This window comes from Scomber japonicus, chromosome 13 (assembly GCF_027409825.1).
Source record: "Scomber japonicus isolate fScoJap1 chromosome 13, fScoJap1.pri, whole genome shotgun sequence".
In the NCBI taxonomy this organism is placed as follows: domain Eukaryota; kingdom Metazoa; phylum Chordata; class Actinopteri; order Scombriformes; family Scombridae; genus Scomber; species Scomber japonicus.
The window spans coordinates 22,872,628-22,893,550 of NC_070590.1; the positions used below are offsets into that span (position 1 = coordinate 22,872,628).

Genomic DNA, 20,923 nt, shown 5'->3' on the forward strand with positions numbered 1-20,923 from the left:
ACTGGTTGTTTGAAGATGTAGCTCGTGTTCGTCTTTCAGGCTGGCATGAATTTGCATTTCATTGTGTTTGGTATGTAAATTGTGACTGGGTCTTTTTTTAAGGCATATGTTAGCCTTGGAGCCCCTTTTAATCCTTGAGGAGAGTTCTAGTGTCTCCTAAGCTTAAAACCTGAAACAAACACTACATAAAATAGGAAGCATTAAGAGGATGGATAAGAATATTAATTTAATTTACATCATTTATTCTTCCTTATACTTACCTGATGACATTCATTATTGTGATCGAACTGCACATCATGAAATAAGACCACTAAGAGCCCCTCTTGATAGCAGCCTTGAATCTTTTGTTCATTTTAATCAAGAGAGAACATGTTCGAAAGATGCCAGTAAAAGATGATCATGTTTCTAAGCAAATAGTTTACTGAGTTAATGTCACCTACTGCAGGATCCAGTCTATAATCCTCACATTTAGGCCTCAGGGTTTTTATCTTTGGCCCATTTCATTTGATAAAGCTGAATCAACACTATCATCTATTTATGGGAATAAATGCATATTCATAATAATATATACAGATTCCTTACTGGATTATAGTCCTGAAGGTCATGTTGGTGTACATTTTAATGACAGTCTCCACTCTTACGAAAGATAATTGAATGCACAAATGCAGACCTCCTAACCATGTTGCATTACAATTATGTTAATAGAGAGATAATTACATATTTGTTATGGGACTGTATATGCTATGCTGGTAATTCCCACTGCAGGAATTTCCAGTAAGGTTAAATCCAATCAACATCCAGTAACATCAGGGACTGACTAAGCTTAATTTAACACCTTGATTGACTTTTTCACAGTTAAATCTCAGTGATAATACATGAGCACATGTATTATATTCAAGATTCTAGAGCAGTATTGTTTGGACAGAGCAATCACAGGCTCTTCAGACCCTTGAAATCCAACAAATACAGTTTTCTACAAGACTTTCATCTCTGCACTGAAGAGGTTGAATAAAGGGTTAGTAAGGAAAGATTCAATAGAGTGGCAACTTGATAACATGACTAAATGTACTGTTAGTATTTTTAAATTATCATTAACAGTTTGTTTAATTATCAGTGGGTAAATACAGTACACAAAAGTAAGTGAGTAAAGTTACAGATTGGGCCTTTAAAGAAGCAGCACTGCAAAAACAAATCTGCCCTCAGAAACAGATAAACAAGCATGTTGCTGCAATTACTGTGACTGATAACCAGAAATGTCTTCTAAAGAGGCAGTAATGTTTCATGTTGATTGGTTGAATTTGTCCAGTCAGGGCCCACTTAAAAAGACTTAAATATGTAGTGTCAAAACAAAATCTGATATGATAGAAATTGTTCAAAAGCTTTTATCTGACAGCTGCTGATTTACATGAGGCTAGGTATGGGTGAATTATTTTGCAACAGAATAAACTGTTTTTTCATCTAACAATTTATGTACAATCTAGGCATATAATAAGTGAAAAAGAGATGTAAAATCTGTCTTGTATTTCATAAGGTGATGTTAACTTGCAGTTGTCTGAGGATGGTTTTGCTTGTGCAGACTCAGCCACATGGTGGTGCCATACCACATCCTTGTTTCATTGCTTGGTGGATGCTGCTTTGGTAGCTGCCTCCTTCAGTCGTGACCTTAGTGATAATGTTTTGTGACTTGTATTATATTTCGATACATGCAGCACCGTTCTGTTTTTGTTAAATCTTAAATAAGCCCTTGAAAAAAAAATCAATATATAACTTAATGCAAAGTGAAAATGTTCTATTATTGTATTTCTGGCATCATTTACCTCATTCATGTGCATTTCTGCTTTGTAGTTGAATGTGAATTAAACAAATTCAACCAAATTAAATTATCTCAGATTTTATGCGATCGTTTATTTGTGTACCTTCAGTTTGATGGAATATTTTGCTGTAGGATGATATATTTTGTTTTATGTAGACAGCTCCCACAATACTAACAGGGAATTGTGCATAGCTGCTCTGGATGGAAGCTGTAAATATTTCACTCACACTGAGGATGCGGGAGGAATTGTAATGTGCGAGACTTACGTATATTACTTGTCATGAACTGATCAAAGCCTTGAGCCATGACTTTTTCTAAAAAACTGAGGCAGACATGAACCCCTCACCCTTGCAATTCTTCTAGAGCAGCTGCTTTAATACTAAATGAATTAATCAATGGGAAGCAGAGAGGACTTTAAGTATTAAATATTCCACTTAGATATGATTAACCACACAGATAGGCTAGCAAACACATAATGAAGTCTTGTCTAAGCATACTGATTAAATGTTATGAAGTTACTATTTAAAATATCAGTTTTTATGATTACTTTTAACTCCGGTGATAATTTGCATAAATTGTTCAAATACTGTCAGTGTTTCACAGAAAAAGACTGACTAACACATGCTGTCAGTTTCTCAGTATCGCATGTCAAGAGAAAGGTATTTCCAACTCCAGTCTGGGCAAGTTCAGTGTCAAGCTCATTGACATGTTTTTCTCTCTTATGTGGGGTAAATGAAAGGAATTATGTGCCCGAGAGAGATACAGTTTTCCAACTGACATAAACTGCCTTGCCTGTAGTTTTCCTTAAGGGCTTTGGAAAAACAGGTTTCCATACTAACAACAGTCAAAAAAGCAGTTCAACAGAGCTGGGAAATTTATTTTCTGTTTGAAAGTGCCTTTACAGTACCTCATGAGGTATACAATATTGATGAGGTGTGACAGGTGAGGTTATCAATGACTGACTGATTGTAAGGAGTTACACACACTATATGAACAAACCGTTTCAGAATCTTAATTACATGGCACAATCTAATGAGAACAGAAAAAAGAAAAATTACAATGAATGTAGAGTCAATGTTAAACACGTTAAAAATCCTGTCATTTAAAAGTGAGGATTTCATTCACAGTTGTGGTCCTGTTTTGCATTTGCTCACATTCCAACGATCACCATCAAAACTATCCCATAGCCCCTCCAAAGCCTGAAGCACACAATGTTCAGACAACCAAACATCCCTTATGAGGTTCTCAACTCACTGTTACAAACCTTTATACACTGTGTGCACAATTATTAGGCAAGTGAGTAGCTAAAAACCATAAAAACCTGAAAGCTTGGATTTATTCATTTTCAGGTGACATGTATTTGTGCAATGAGGGAAGGTGTGTCCTCAAGTGATTAGTGCATAATTATTAGGCAGCTAGAAAAGTGAAAAATTGTAAAATACCTTTAAAAAGTTAAACTACTGAGGCGTGACAACCGGACAAATGGACTTTTTGTTGCAAATAGTCAACAGTGTTGGTGCAAATTAACAGCAAAAGACCTTCAGAAGAATTAAATGTGAAGCTACCAGGAACCCTTTATCCTCCAGTGCCACCATGTCCAGAGCTGCAACCTACCTGGAGAGTCCTGAGGTACAAGGTGTCACGTGATTAGAGACATGGCCAAGATAAAGAAGGCTGAAACACAACCACCATTGAAAAAAGATTCACAAGTTGAACTGTCGAGAGCTTTGAAACAGGTGCCTGAAAGTTGGATAAGGGGGTTCCTGGTAGGTACTGCTATCATTAGGGATGACCTAGCTGGACCTTTTTGGGTTAAAGACGGACTGAAAATCATCTCACAAACTTGCTGCCAGTTTCTGGAAGATAAGCAGAGGTACATGAAGATGCCCTCAGCATTCCAATAGGCTATATCTTTATTCAAGACAATGCTTCATTACATACATCCAAATACTCAACTGCTTGGCTAGTCAACAAAGGCCTCAAAGATGACCAAATGATGATCTAGCCCCCTTCCTTACCTGACTTATTAAGAACTTGTGAGACCTTCTCAAATATGAGATTTACAGCGAGGGAAGACAATACACCTCTTTGAACAGCATTTAGGAGGCTCTGGTTGCTGCTTCAGTCAAAGAACACATCAAGAAACTGACAGACTCCATGGATGAAAGGCTCACAGCAGTTTTTGAAAAAAAGGCTATATTAAAAGGCCAAAAATGGTATATCATTGTCATTTTGTGTTACATAATGTTACACTTACTCCAAAAATTAAGCATAAACAAGTGAGTTGGAAAAAATCCTTTTATAATTTAGTTGCCTGATAATTCTGCACACTTATAGTTGTCTAATAATTGTGCACACATACACTACCCTAAGAAAGACAAAACTCATTTATCCTCTGCTAAACATTCAGGCTTGCCGTCCAATAACATTTCAGATTGAATGAGAGCATTGTATTTGTTCAACAATACAAATTAATCCTGAGGAATACAATTTGCCGAATAATTGTGCAATATATTGCTTCTTTTTTTTGGATGCACATGTGCAAAAAAATCTCAGTGACAATTAACATTGAGCAAAAGTAAACCCATACACACCTGGGACATCACTAACTCAGAGGTTTTGTGTAAGGAGTGATATTGCACTGCTTGTCAACAAACAATAGGTATTACATTGGTGAATCAGTACACCCATGATACAGGCACCCACTGTGGGGTGGAGGTGGCACGCTCCATGGCCTCCTCCACGCCTTTTACGCTCTCATCCACGTCGTTGTTGACAAGAACCACATCGAAGAAGTGTCTGTATGTGGTCAGAATGGCGTCGGACTCTTTCTGGATCATCTGCAGGTTCTCCGTCTAGGAGGTAACACAAGAAGATTAGCGGTTGTTAGCTGTTGGACAGTGCTTTGAGTATATTCAGATGAAGGTTTGATTTAGCACCTGGGGAGCTGTGTCGGTGGGAGCGATGAACACGACGAGAGGTGCAAAATCAGCAGTCCGTAAGACTTTCAAGGTCTGCAGAAAAAAGAGAGAAGACAGGATTGTGTTAGATGTATTAGCTACAATGAGACAACTTGTAGAATGACCTTCAGGAAGAAACCTTTTTAGGTAGAGTAGTTTACAGGAAACCTTCTGCTGAATTTTAATGTATTTTTTCCTGATTAGAAACACAAACACTGGATTATGTTATGTTTCTTCAAGCACTTCAGTGGCAGCTCAATGTAAAGACTGCTGATATTTCACATTTAGAAGATTATGTAATTGTTGATATGTATGTGCTTTTGAAGATACTGCTTAAAAAATGAAGACAAAGCAAACATTTCAAAATCAGAGGTTTTCCTACCTACTGGGCATATATAGGTTAATAGCATTTTAAATAAAATAATGGTAAAACTCTCAAACGATATATAAAAAGCCACTCTAAGTGACATCAAAACAATAGTACAATTTCCTCACATCAAAACTATTCCTTTCACAGTATGTTTCCACAACAACTTGTGAATACCAACCTGTGGTTCCACATCCAGCAGAGCGATTTTTTCCTCGTCGTGGATCTTCTGGATGGTCTCAATTTTGGTACCAAACATAAATCCCTGGAAGCTGCCATACTCCAGCAGCTCATTCCCAGAGATGGACTTGGTCATGGTTTCGTTGGAGATGAAATAATACTCCTGTCCTTCCTCCTCATCCTTTCGTGGGGGTCTAGTGGTGTCTGTGTATTATCAGGGTTGAAAATTTAGCCCAAGAATAACTTAGCAAGCGCAGTTTGCTCACTTAAGAAACATATGTTAACTCTATGGATGTACTTACGTGGTACAGGGTAGCAAAATTTCTCTGGGTATTTGGTCAATAGTGCATTTTTGATATGGCTCCTTCCTACACCTGGTGCACCTAAACAGAGCAGAATTCCCAAAATAATATTATTTAAAAGACATTTTAATCAAACATTCATCTTCGTGTCCGTCTAATTTTTCAAGAACTGGTATTAAAGATGATCAAAATGTGATACCCCTAATAAATAATGCACCTGAACTAGGACACTTACCAATAAGCACCAAGGTTTTCCGTTTAAAAGCAGGAAGCTGGACAACCTCCTCATAAGAAATCACATCCAGCTGGTCAAAAACTGCAAAAGAAGGGATTTTGTTGTAAGACAAGATCAAACTACTGCATGACTGAGAGAAAACATGCTTCCTGTGATATACTCACTAGAACTGTGTTTAGCCAGGTACTTGTCTTTGCACTTCTTTTTCTTTCCGAATGGGCTGCAGGACTGACTGCCCTCTCTGGCCTTGCTTTTACTTGCCACCCTCCTGCAGTGGAAACAGAGATTTCAGCTGAGCTGGGAACATTAAGCTCTATGCTGCAGTCTGCGCTGATGTGACACAGCTTATTATCTCAATCATCGGCATGTCATGTTAAGTAAGATTTCAGATTTCAGCTTACCATTCCTGGAGCTCTGGGGATGGTATCAGTCCAGCAAAGTCAGCAGCAGTGCTCTCCACTCTGCCCTGCCACCAGTTCGGGTCCTGCTTGTTAATGATCTGAATGATGTCAGCGGTTTGAAACTTCAGACCTGCCTCTTTGCATGGGATGAGGTCATCCTTGGTGGGGTCATAGTCAAACTGGGCCCTCATATACATCTGAAAGGTTGAGAGCACATTAAGTGACTTTTAAAAGAGAAATTAACGGAAAAAAACATTTATTTATGCATTTGGTGTTTGTAACTGTACTTTTCTGATAATCTATAGACATTAACAATATGTTCAATAATCTTGCATCACCCAAGAGCTGTAAAAACTGTCTGAGCTCTATGAAGTCATATTCTTCAGTATTCATTTACCATTGTTCTGAGACAGCTGTCACAAATACACATACAATGTCACATACTGATGTGTCAGATGTTTGCTGAGCATCACTGTCATTCTTTTGAAACAAAGAATTATAAAAAGGAGCAGATATTTTGCAGTCCACTGGTAAACACGCTGATGAATGTATAATAAAATAAGCTCATTCAATGTTTGAATTGAAATATTTAAATATTTAAGCCATAAGAAGGGGTACAACTGGAGTATGCAAAATCCCAACCTCGAAATATATGCATATTTCTCATTGAAACAGTGCATCAGAAGCTAACAGCCAGACAATTGCACTGTCTGCTAAACAAAATACAACCATTTTGTTGTAACGAGAGCTTAATGTTATGTACATACTGTGACCAACATTACCTGTATATAAATAGCATCCCTGTGAAGAAATATTCATATTGGGGCTTCGTACACATATTATTACAATTTACAAATGTTAATTTTTAAATTCACCCTTTAACAGAATATACAAGTTCATGATTTGATCTTGGACTACTCAGTTCATTTATTTTTTCCCACTGATGTTTAATATATCATATAATCATCAGTTCACATTCTGGAGCTGATGTGCAAAAAACAGGAGGGCTTTTCTTCTGGACAGAAAAACACCTAAGAAAAATCCATCTGACCACAGATTTTCTGTCTGATTAACATCCAGTTGAACAGCTGTCAGATTATTGTTTATTTATAGCCCAGATTAGATTAATAGCTTTCGAAGATCACAGCTGGAACATGTGCAAATTCTCTTCAGGGTAAATTATCATGAGGGTTAGTAATCAGCTCATGGACATTTGTGATTTCCCCAAATCACTGAGCATGCACAAAATTAGTACACCCACTATAGTAGTCTGGGTCCCCATAAATGATGTTCAGAAAGATTAAAATTATACAAATCTTTTGAACTAAGTCTACTTTATTAATAGGCTACAAGCTTCTAAGTAGACTGCCATCACTGACCACAGCAAAGAACAGAATGTACCTCAGAATAAAATATATTGTCTTTGTGGTTATTAAATCAAAGCTTTTTTAAATTCATAATGTACAGTATGCCATATATCAAAATGCAGCATGCTGTTTAATCAATAGCGGTTGACAAGCCTGCAGCCATATTTATGTCCAAGGCATAGCACAATGAACATGAAAGGCTACTGGATGAAATGCTGTGTTGTAGTCAGTAGATGACAGAATGAAACACACTACTCAAAGTGTTTCAAGTCAAACTAGCAGAACTACTATGAGTGATGTTCTTTGAATTTGAACTAATTTCATAGTCACCTGGGTTGTTCATTGACTAAGAGAAGATTCACCTAATAAAGAACAAAATCTTTAAAAAAAGTAAGTTGAAGAAGAAAAGACGAGTAGAAAAGCAATTAAACTCATCTTTGTACATTACACCACTAAAAAGATACCATCAGATCTGAATCCAAAGCTGATTTTCTCAGTTTGAGCATGCAAATTTTTAGAAGGAATTTGGAAATATGAAACTCAAAAATCACTCAGAACAAAACGTTAACAGCGCTAGAAGACAACACCATGGCTCAGGTTGTATTCTGCTGGTCATGTGATTACCTCGCAGGCTCGGGATCGACTCTGCATGTTGGGAATGATCTTCATGGTGACTACTCCATTGGTTTCTTTCTGTATGTAAAAATGACACAGTTTTACTCATGTTGAGGAGATAAGAGCAATAATTACATATTGATTAGCATGGACTTTTATCATATGGTATGAACTTACCAGAATCTTTTGTAGCTGATCAACACTTTGGTTTGTCACACTTTTTCCATTGATTTCTGCTATTTCGTCCCCTTCATGTAAGGACCCTGGAGACAAGGAGAAACCAGAAGAACAGTAAAAACTCCAGTTATTGTAGTCCTTTTACTGAATGTATGTAGCCAATGGGAGATAAGCTTAAGATAAGACAACCATTTTAAAAAAAAACGGAAATACAAGAGAACCATGTATCAGAAATAAACTACAATTTTCACTGATTATTATTGTAATAAATAATTGTATATTTCACTGATGCTCGTACCCTGCAGTTACTGATTAGATCATGAGGTAGAATCCCCTCCACACAGGTGCTAATACTAAGCTAATTACAGATTTCCTGTGACTGAGATAAACCATTATAGACATTTTGGCTGCAGAGCTTTCTTTCTAACCAGGTCAGCAAACAAACACCCCAGCAGCACTCACATCAAAATCAATATGTGATTAAATACCTTGTCTGTGGATCATGCCCCCGTGCAATATTCTGGCCACAGTGCACCTTTGTTTGTCGTTCAGTTTCAGAGTGACCCCCTACAAAAGACAAAAGACCATTGTTAAAAGAGGAAGATAACAGCAATTTGCTTTTGAAAAACATGTATGTGTATGTGTGTGTGTGTGTGTGTGTGTGTGTGTGTGTGTGTGTGTGTGTGTATCAGGCATACCATTGGCTCCGAGGGATTTTTTTCAAATTCTACTTCTTTCATCTTGGTCAGTCCTGTGCCGTTCATGAGTCGAGCACTACCATTCGTGTAAACTTCAGCTCCTTTATTCTCATATGTCTCCATAGAAGCCTGTAAAACAAAAACAAAAAGAGAAAGAAAGAAAAAAAGAACATTAGATATTGTCGCACACAAAACTAGACCGATTTTGATCGAAACGAAAGAACAACAAAGTTCTATCTTCCTTTGTGAAAATAATCTCAAAACTTTTTTCCAAAGAATTACAGCTTGTTCATTTGAAGACTGGTGTTTCCTAATAACTCCAGTGGAAGCTTTTTGCTAATGTGTGCCAACAGCCATGTTTCATTTGGCGTTTCAACATATGTCCAAGGTTGAAAATTAACCCAGTGTTATAACACCTCATTAACCACGTCCAGTGATCTGGTCCACCAGGTTCATGTGGTCATGGATACCACCAGTACCATCAGGTCAGTATCAATGTAAGGAAACTAGTGTTGGATCATTTCACAAATTATAGTTTTTGATTTTTTTTTGTGTGTTTTTTTTCTTCTGTGTGCTGGTTTCTTGAACTGTGCTTTACACCCAAATGAATCCAAATGAAGGGTCTAAAAGCAGGAAATCCCTATTCCCAGAAAATGTCCATGCTTCTTTCAAAGTGTCAACAAATATGGCCTCCAGTCAGTAGAGGAGAGGGGATCCACATATTTTTAAGCTGTATGAAAAAAAGCTCCTCCAGCAAATGGACACACACCAAACATGTACAGGCACAGGTTGGGTAAACTAGCTTTCTCTAGATATTACTAACATGTAGAACAGTGAACACACAGTATCACAAGGTTTATACATCAGAGGCTCATTCACTGCATCAGCACAAATTTTCTGTATAACAATGACACATCAGCACTACTTCAGCAAAAAATATATTATCTGCTTTCCAGCATCAGCACTACAATAAACCAATAAATGACATTATCACCACCCTGCCTATGAACTCAGCCCTAAAATACTGTTAATAGCAGCTGCTTGGTGTTTAATACAGGCAGAAGCTTCACCAAACTCCATTTTAAAATCACCATCTTTAACAAGTATATGTGTGCACATTATTGGGTTCAATAAACTCAATAGCTTGTGTAATGATGTAGAGTTCAGAAATAAACATTGTGAGAGTCAGTGAGTTGTTTTTCTGTGCAACATGATAGTTATTTACCAGCCTTGTACTGTTATATCTCAGGACTATACCAGGAAGAAACATTTGGATGGAGTCTGGTGCTGAACAGATGAAATTACATCCTCTGAGGAGAAGAAGAATCTGTACAGCAATCTCGCTCCAGACAAAATCCCCATTTATTCATCCTGACGCCACACACACTGATTTCTAAGTGATACACAAAAGGTGCCCTACATGTTATTCCTTTTAATAGTTTAGAGCTGGCTAATATTTACAGTATGTTGAGTAGTTTTCCCTCCAGGCACATAGCAGGATATAGTTGTTTTCTTCCCAACAAAGTGCAGGACTGAGCAGGAAGGAAACTGAGAAAGGTTCAATCTAAAAGGTCAAACATAGCACTATGATAATCTACTGTAGAACAAAACAACTGAAACTATCCATAGAAGATTAAGTAATAGAGGAAGAATGCCTGACCACTAAATGCTAAATATATTAACTAAATTCAGTTTAACACTTTAAAAGGCCTTTTTCAATTACACGTGTCTAATCATGATTTTGACAATCAGCCCTATCAGCTCCTTCACTCACGCTATCACACTGAAGAGATAAACACATGATTAAACATATGTCTCTGGTCTTTTATCACTGTGTTCCTCTCACCGCCCCCTTGTTACTATAGCTGGGGTCAGGAAGTTCTCTTAGAAACGTGAATACCAGTTTAGGGCGTGGAGACGCAACAGGGTCAACAAACTGCCTGGTTGAATAGCGGCATGCATTTAGAACCGAGCAGAGCACTTCCTTTTCTGAGGTCCTGCTCATCTTCTAGAGGCGGGTTTGGCTTTATTTGAAATAGATTAAACAGAAAAGTTCTCTTTAAATATCTATTGTTCAAACTGCTTTCCTACAGTGACACCTAATATGACTGATTAAATTATAACACACTGTCTCTTTTGTCATCCTGTCTTGACATATAACAGATTTGCATTTCAAGTCAAGAAATATTAATTATTAATCCCTCTCCTCTGCAGGGTTCAGGGTGGATTTCCTGACAACAGGAAAATAAGTATTGATCTCTTGAAGGGACACAGTAGGAGATCGATACTTGGCTGATAAAGGACTGCGTCTTTTTAGAAATAAGTAAACAGTGTGAGTAATGGGCCTATCAGACAAACTCCAGCCTTTGACAGCAACACCTTGTATGAACATGGATTGAAAGAATTTGGGGATATTATAGAGAAGGTCGTGGGAGGCCAAAACCTTTTAAACAGTTAGACTTCTGTTACATTTGAAGGCTTAGATGGTGACAGGATTCAGATGTTGTGGAGTTAACCCCAAGTTTAAATCCTATGAGAGATGTCTACTCACTTTACTCATCTTTATTAACAAACTCAAATCAAAGAATGGATTAATCACCCATGATAATCTTGATACACACACCTGACTCCACTGTGAAGCAACAAATCACGTGACCTCACTTTAAAGACGCTGATTGTATCAAATCAGCACCAAGCACAAGGACACGCTGGCAAGACTGTTGCTCAAGGCTATTGAGCTGAAAACTGCTGATGTCAGGAAAGGAGTTTCCTCCCTTCAACCATTTCCCTCAGTAGTTCATTGCTGACTGTTCAAATTCTGAGAAGAAGTTTAGCACACACAGTTCCCATGGTGCTAACGTCTGCCAGATCCAGGCCTGAAGGGAGGCTTCATCCTGCCTGTCTCTTTCCAACTCATGTTTAAAAAAAATGTTGCAGCTGTTTTTAAGATGATGATCTTTGTGGTCACACGTGTGAGGTGTTGCATGTCAAAGTTGAGGGTTTCACAATGTAAATGGCTGTAATGTGAAAACAGGGGCTGCCTTTGTGCCTAAAACAACAGCCTGCAGTATGTGATGTAGTAAACAACCTGCAAGGCCTCAGCTGACTGTTGACACTAATTCCTCAGTAGCAGGTCACCACTATCTGCATGCCAAACTAGACACAACTGTTACAAATTAGACTTGGATTAACCAAACAGCAGTGTGTATTTGTTTCCTATCTCTATAATAATGCTACTTTAAAATGACTTTACTCTCACTGTTTTAACATGTAATGGGATTAGTAGAATATCATAATGCAAGATACACTGGCTCACAGTCTGATGACCTCAGCTAGAAACACAGACCTCTTCACATGTGATCTATCCTAGTTTCCCCAATTTGACAAATGGTTTCCATACGTCGATTTTTTTGTGGCAAGATGCAGAAGTGAAATTGCCAATGTAATGTCTGGTAGATTCCAGCTGAGACTGCCTGAGCAACACTCAGCAATGCAGTAGTTATGAGACCTGATTTGAGGAGACAGATCAACACGCACAGTTCTTTTATTTTAAGGCATCAACACATTCATTAGGACAGCACGACTGCGTCTATTTTTAGAAATCTTGTAAAGGAACAAACAACAGTCATGTGCCCCATTTCTGTTTCCCGGAAGCAAACATGTACAGCAAAATCTTGGGGAGGGGATGCATGAAAAAATAAAAAGGTAAAAAAAAACAACACCCTACCTTGTCAGACTTTGGTTTGTTTTGAAGGAGCTGCTCCAGGTAGAGATCGGAGAGGGCTGTCCGGACGCTGTTCACCGGCTCCAGTATGACAGCAGGTTCGTTTTTATTGGATTTTAACGTCATCTTTCTCTGCTAGGTAAAAAAAAAAACTGTGAACCCGACGTGCCCCCGCTCAAGGTCCGCAAGAGGCTGGCCAAGAAAATGCTGCAAGAGAGGAAATAGCTGATAAGGAATCCTGATGATGAGATAAGTCACTGTCTGAGACAAAAGTCCAAGGTTCTGGTCAGCAGCAGGTGAGGAACATGAGATATCTGCTGCGGGGACACCGCTGACAAAGCAAGTAAACATGCATCCGACTGCTGCTCATAGGGGCAGGCTTATGCTACCTTCAGGTGCTCCCCGCAAGCTCCCAAATCCCGCTACTTATGTTGTTTGCGTCAATTAGATTCAATTGTTTTCACGTGGAAATGAAAGCAAAATAGACGATGCATCAAAGATGGTTTTTTGTTTGTTTGTTTGGTTTGGGTTTTTTAACTGTAGCAGAGTCTCTGTCATATTATAGTTCAGCTTTTAAAGTGTTGTTACTGCATGCATATGCTTTAAAGTTTATAGGCTATGTCTTATACTGTCAATCTATCAATCCTTACTTTATGAATTAACATATGTTTTATACTGTCAATCTACCTATCCTTACTTTATTAATCAACATAATTGGTCAAAGTAAGACTTTTGACTACAGTCTAAAGAAAACAGAAATCATACTATACCTCGTTCTGTTTGAGTATTTAGTTACATTACTTTTTACCCTTATTCAGTGTTATCTCTATTTTTAATTGTATGTCTTTTGCATTGTCTCCTGTCATTTTTTAGATCAGAGTTCCTGCAGTATCATCAAGAATATTCAAATTTTGGTGAATAACCCAATTTCGTAAGCAGTTTATGTGCATTTACCAGAAAGTCCCACACTTCCGTTACTACCTGAACGCAGCATTACCGCAGCAGTTTTAGCTAGCAGGGTCTGGCTGCAGTGTTGCAGATTTAATACACGACACACCCACTTTACTACACGACCGCCCCTACCGTCACACGTCCCCTATAGTACACGAGCCCCCACCCCGACCCCCAAATCTACCCCCCACCTAATTCCTAAACCCCACCGAGTGGGCGTGTCTTGTAGTAAAGTGGGTGTGTCATGAACATACTGCATGTTAGTGGATTTGATCTCAGCAGGGCTGCATTACAAAGCTGCAAGGAGGGAAAATAAATCCTTCTGACGTGCTGCAGGTTCATTACGAAACAGAGCACCCACATTTAGCAGACTGTGATTGTCTGGGTGCAGGAGTACAACAGTTATCAATGAGAGAGTATTACATGATTTAGTAACAATAGGTGTTTATTTTGAGCAAAATGGTAACAGTGTTGCAACCACTCACAAGTGTTTTAATGTGCATGTATGTAGTCGCCAGGGGAGCCATAGAGGCTGTATAAGTAGGTCAACTCTCCTAAATGTTACACAAATTATTACAACTTCTATAAAAATGAGCACTTATATGTAACATTAAAAAGCATGCATATATTTTCTTTTGACTACAAGTTCTGAGTCTTACATTTTGTATAGCCTATGGATACATATTTAAATGTTAAAATAATAATATTTTTAAAAAATTAATTAAAATCTGATATTTCCTTGGCTCCAGTGTCTTTTCCTTCCCTAAAATACTGATGCTGCTTGGATGCTATATCACGAGTTACGTACTAGTTACACAGGTAATGTGCATTATTCTATTAAACTTCCTCTTTTTTTCTCTGTGGAAACTCTGGAGTGCCTAAAGCCAGACCCACTTCTTTTCACTGCAAGAAATACCAAAATTGACTGGTAATCAAGGGGATGGGGAAAGTGCACTAAGCCAGGTAATAAATGCAGCAGATCAAATCAGCTGATAGTTTACAAAGGGGACTCCAGTGAGAGTTAACATGCTGGATAATAGCAGCCATTCAACCACTAATGTGACTCATCAAATAGCTCATCATCAAAGGAGTAATGTTTCAAGTATGTCTTAAAACAACATTTTTCTTGCCATAATCATTCCTCCTGTTCATGCTGACTGTTAGAGCATAATATATCTTCAATCTAAGTGACAAGGGCCAAAATCCACAAGGCTCCCTCTGTGAAAAAATGTATTTAAAAGTTAATATGAAGCTTCGGCTATCCAGAATAGTCAAATCAAATATATATCTTTCAGTGTTTAAGTGTTACTATATTTTAAGTGCCAAAGTCTCTTTTTTTGTTACTATACTTCCACCAGATCTCAAGAAACACTGTCCAAGGAACGACAAAGAGGGAATTTGATGCTAAAAAGACTGTAAATGTTGCAGATATCCACTTGAGGCCCAAATTCACAGACTAGTACAGACAGCCATGAAGATTATGGGAGTCCGCCAACATCCCAGTCTTCAAGCTATCTTTCAACAAACCATAATTAAACAAGCACAGAAAATCATCTCAGATTCAACCTTTGTTCTCCACCCCCTGAATATCAGCTCCTCCCCGAAGGGAAACGGTACAGAATCCCCTTAAGTAAGCACAACCAGTTCAAAAACTCTTTTGTCCCCTTATCTATTAAGGCCCTCAACACCACCTAGGCTGGGATAGGGAGACACCATTGTTGTACTGTATTCTTTCTATTGTTCAATGATTTTAAAGCAATCTGCAATCTTAGATTTAATGCTCCATTCTAGCATTTTATTTATGTCTTTCTATTTTTCTGTACTTTGTTTTTATTTTGGGGGGGGGGGGGGTAATTGTATGTTTTAATGTTTCTCAAATTACATGTTTTTCTGTTTACATAATAAAGCACATTGAGTTTCCATTGTGTATGAAATGCGCTATATAAATAAAACTGCCTTGCCTTGCTTGGCACATCACTGTACTACTGTAAACATGTGTGCCTCTGTTTTGTTTTGTTTGGTTTTTATGATAATGTATGGGCATGTGCAATTAAATGGAGGCAGTTGTCCTACTGCTGTATTTTATCTGTCTGGATACTGTGTTGTTGTTTTTTGTACTGTTCACAATGCAGATACTGTAAAGTCCAAGACAAATTTCCTACTGAGACAATAAAGTCTATTCTATCCTATCCTATCCTAACTCAGACTGCTGAAGCATACACTACTTTTGTGACAGTAGGAACTAGAGGGATGGTCAGATAGGATCATCCCTCTAGTTCCTGTGTTTTGTTTGTTTGTTGCAGCTGTCATATCTGTCTCACATCTTCCTGTCCAGGGTTTCCTGCGGTAATCCACAGCTGAGGTGGACCACCTGACCTGAACCCCCCCCCCCCCCCCACCTCCACTGATATTATATAAAACATTTATACATTCCTATGTATTAAAACATTAACCTTCAAGGAAAAAGAATAGAGGGGATGTGCTATAATGCATTGTAGAGGCGATATATTTGGTGAGTGCACTTATGAGCCTTTTTCCCAGCAGACATTTTAACATGTCACAGTGGGAAAAGCACAGGTGTAAATAATAAACTTAATATTGGCTGAATTAAATTTTGTTGCCTCAGCTTCAGGGTCCTGGTATTGTGAATGCTGGCTCACTGTCATGGTCTACTGAGACTGCTGTGATAAAGGCAGACTGTGTAGGAGCTCATCTATAATTAAATAGATCACCTCAGCTAAACAAGTCCCTGAGAGAAAGCTTGCAGTCCCCTGATCGTTCACCTGTCTGCATATCTGCAACACATCTACTCTACTAATCTACTCATCTATTGTCATACAGTTTGTTTACAGTACTGTGTTAGACTGAATTTATACCATATAAAGATGGTTTATACTCTACTACTTCATCTCTCGAGTCACATTGTCTAAGCCTGAAACCACAGCATTGACAGGGCTTTTCATAGTAGACATTTTGACTTGTAACACTGAGAATAGCACATATGTAAGTAATAAAATGTATAATGGCTGAGTTCCATCTAGACATTTGAATGTAACAGGAGCATCCTTAATGTTATTAGTAACACCTGTGTTTTTCAAGTCAAAATGTCTGCGGTGAAAAGGGTCTTTCAAACTACCTCGCAGGAATATATGAGTGTGAATAACACACACAGGAGTGATTAATAACATTTTTTGATATGAAACATGCTGATTCATGGACATGGCTTACAACTACTGAGACACTTAAACAGAGCTGAGTCACCATTAGGGGAGCACTCCACCAATTTTACAGGTACCCTTAGCCATTATGGAATACTACTCAGTCTGTGAATACAGTTGTTTAAAGTCTTTATACTTGATGACATCATCAGGTTTATCTCAGCTTGAACTTTTGAAGTTTGAAAGACATAGGCATGTACAAGTCAGTTCGAGTTTAATAAAAATGGTATCAAGATTCATTATGGGAAATGTCCTATATTTTTGGAGATTGACCCACAGCTACTAAAGCCTGTAAAGGTGAGAACACCTGCCTCTGGTGCATTGGTTTTCATCATTTAATTTAATTTCATTAATCTCTTTTGAGTCCTCCAACTATATGGAAGTGTGTGGTAATAAATTGCTGTAGTTCTAACTTTAATGTTATTTTTACACCTCTAACCATGAAAAACGGGTAAAATCTTTCTACGGATAAGTAAGTGTGTGGTGAGAGGAAATGAATATTCCAGTACCTGTGTAAATTAAAATCTAATTATTTGCATGACTATACTTCTAAAGGTAAATGAGAATTGTTGTTTTGTTTTCTAATTCACATGAACCCTTGCCTGGCCAGCTGGCTTTAGGTTGACGTATAAAGACTCTGGTATGCTGTAATGTCCGATAAACTTCAAAGACATTATGCCCAAGAGATGACCAACACATTTGTTCCATTCATCCGGGTATTGAGGTAAAGGGGACCACGCCTGTCTGGAGCTCTAACATGATGGTTTGAAAAACAATGGTTTGGCTCACAGATGTAATAAGTTGCGTGGTGAGTCCTTTGTAAAGGAAGAGAACAGGTTGAAATTCAGTATTGTCAGTGATATATTGGAGCCAACCCATGCCCATGGGAAGTGGATGGAATGGGGTGAGAGTGGAAAGGAAGGGAACATAGTACGTAGGAACAGACCTGAAAGAAAAGATCATGACTAAGGGTGAGAGAACTCCCAAGACAGAGATATGGATAACATACAGCTATAAGCAATGTGATTAGAGCAAAACAATGAAGAGCATGATAACGCCTAATTAAAGCTAAGGGAGGCCCAAACCAGAGCACCCAAGATTAAACATTTGCTGTGTAAAGGAGTTGAAGTATTCAAGCTTTGTTCAAATACAGAACCCAAGGGATTCATATCAATAGATGCATCTGAACAAGAGCTATTAACTTCTTTGACAGGTGGCAGTATTGTGAGCATAAAACACACGGGTAAAAGTGAAATGACAGAGGAACTACCCCAGTGCCCCTCACCTGTAAAGAACACAAGTTACCATGGTAAGGTAGAAGGTAATGCTGGAATACATGAGGCCCCCTTTGAGGTGTTTTAACTGCTAGCAGTGTGGGCATGTGATAGCAGTGTGCAAGGAAAAACCACGGTGTAGACAATGTGGCAAAGATCATCATGGGAGGGAATATAATGAAGTAATGAAATGTTGCAATTGTGGAGGTGATCATCCAGCTTCTTACAGAGGATAACCTAGAATATGTAAAAGCAGAAAATGTAGATAGAATAAGGAAGGAAAACAATATGCAGAAGAATGGAAGGTACAAACAGACAAGTGTGAGCTGATTCTGTTAGCAGAGATCCAATAAGGGGTATTGCTGTACTCACTACTGATGACTCAGTGGTGGTTACCAGAAAGGTGCTAATAACATTTATAGTCAAAGCATATAAGCGATGTGGAGAGTAAAATTGGTAGAGAACAAAAAAATCAGATGTGGCATGGCAAATGGCTTTTGCTGCAGAGAAGCTGTTATGTTTTAATGGAATAAAATCACAGGAGATATGGGAATGTATTTATTCAAAAGATGGTGTAAGACAAAGGACATAATGGCAGTCAGTACTAAGGAATGGATGAGGAAGAAGGAATGATAACAGATAGAGATTATGATGATGATTAGCACCATCGGCATAATATTTTACATTATGTAATGGAATGCTTATAGTATATTTGCAAATCCTATCCCAATTATGTCAGCAGAATTGACATTAATCAGTGAAATAATGGATCAGAATACAATGGGATCATGTGCCATAATAAACAGATTTGGAAGATGCTTAATGGAGGCACCAATCAATTTCTCCCTGAGACTTAATTTTAAAAGATCAAATTGGATAGAATGTTTGGAAAATATGCATACAGAAATATCAATGGTGGAAACTGAAAGAGGGGTAAGTGGAATAGCTCACTAACTAAGATAATATGGTAAGCTGCATCTGAGACTATCCCCCAAAAAAATAGATAGAGCATATAAAAAAGATTAAGAGGCATCCACTGGAGAGCTATTGCTATTAAATACAGACTTAGAAACAAAGCTAGATATGTAATAAAAGAAGCAAAGAAACAGCTGGAGAGACTTGGGTAGTAAATATGGATCTGAGACACACATAAAAGGTCTGGAATTTAATTTAGAAAATGACAGGACTATTTCAGCAGGCTACAACTCCTATCCTCCACCTCAGTGGTGATGAGGCTGTAAACAATACAGAAAAAGGAGAAATGTTGTTTAAATAAGAATCATAGCTCAAGCAATGTGAGGAAAATAGGAGAAGGAGATGGGGAAAAACAAAACAAATTACAAAATAAATTACAAATAAGTTGGAATATTTCTGGTGCTATCAATGTTTTTTTCACATTAGAGTGGTTGAAAAGAGCTATAAACCAGGGCAAAGATACCTGCAGGTGGAAATGGATTGGAATATCATCTATTCAAACCCACTGGAGGGCTGGTGCTAGAGGAAATGCTAGCTCTAATCAATAATGTGAGATTGGTTGTTTTCGTAAAGAGAAGAAAGATGTTGTAATAATCTCAATTTTGAAACCCAAGAGTCAAATAACCATAGTTCAGACTTGTTGCCCTGACTTCTGTGTCATGTAAAATAATGGAACAGATGATAACAGACAGACAGAAGGGTACCTGTGCCATATAAGAAGTATTAGTGTCAGTCTTTCTTGACACTGAAAAAGCGTATGACATACTATGGAAGGAGGGGTTATTAATTGCACTATATGATGCTGGAATTAGAGAGCCTGTTTAACAGGATTAAGAACATTGTATGGAATAGGACAGGTGAGGGTTGGAAGTGAGTTATCTGGGGAACTTGAGATAGAGAATGAAGCCCAGGGGGTGTGTTAGTAGTCCTTTCCTTTTCTTCTTTCTTCATGTTAATAAGTGTCTTCAGCTATAGAAAACAATATTGACCGCTGAATGTTAGGCACCCAAACACAACATTTTTCTTGGAATGACTCTGTACTATTTAGTTTGTGCTCTTTACTCAACCAGGATGACTGGACAAAAATGAAGAAACAGGTGGAATATCTGTACAGTATTGATCTACATAACAAAATATAAATAACTGTCAAAAGGAACATTAAATACAAAGAGGAAACTGCAATTCAAAAGAACAGAACAAGATTTTAATGGATATATTTGAAATTACAGGAGAGGAAGTGCAGGGCCTGTTAAAAAAAAAACTTTTAGGCCCTCTCTGAGACTAAATTTAGAGAGTTATTTGAGAATGTTAGGTAAAGAACTTTATTTATTTATTGTTTATTATTGTATTATTGTTTGTTTTTACATATATAATTTAGATTATATTAGATATTTAGATTAGATTGGAGAATTGACTCTTATTAATCCAGTAGAGGGCAATAATTAAAAGTGTGGATGCAATCTTAGAAGATGACCAGTGGAGGGCAGCAGTACACCATTTCAGCGTCTAGTCTGCCAGATCCAAACAACAAGAAGAAGAGTAACCTGATGCTCTGCCTGGAGTGTTTAGGTTGTAAATCTTCATAATAAACCGCAGGCGGAACTATGCAGCGTTTAATTATTAATCCCACACTTTCTTTTCAGACTTTCAGACATACTTTATGACA

The 20,923-nt window shown here is 37.8% G+C and overlaps 1 protein-coding gene across 1 annotated transcript; it reads right to left on the bottom strand.

Moving 5' to 3' along the window:
* Positions 1-2,655: 2,655 nt before the first annotated feature.
* On the bottom strand, positions 2,656-13,187 carry mpp1 (MAGUK p55 scaffold protein 1). Its single transcript, XM_053331762.1, has 12 exons — positions 12,843-13,187; positions 9,116-9,244; positions 8,906-8,984; positions 8,418-8,503; positions 8,250-8,318; positions 6,259-6,455; positions 6,022-6,125; positions 5,858-5,938; positions 5,623-5,703; positions 5,322-5,524; positions 4,753-4,827; positions 2,656-4,668 (listed from the first exon to the last, which is right to left on the bottom strand). The coding sequence occupies exons 1-12, from the start codon at positions 12,963-12,965 to the stop codon at positions 4,492-4,494; spliced, it is 1,404 nt and encodes a 467-aa protein (XP_053187737.1). The 5' UTR covers positions 12,966-13,187; the 3' UTR covers positions 2,656-4,491.
* Positions 13,188-20,923: the final 7,736 nt, after the last annotated feature.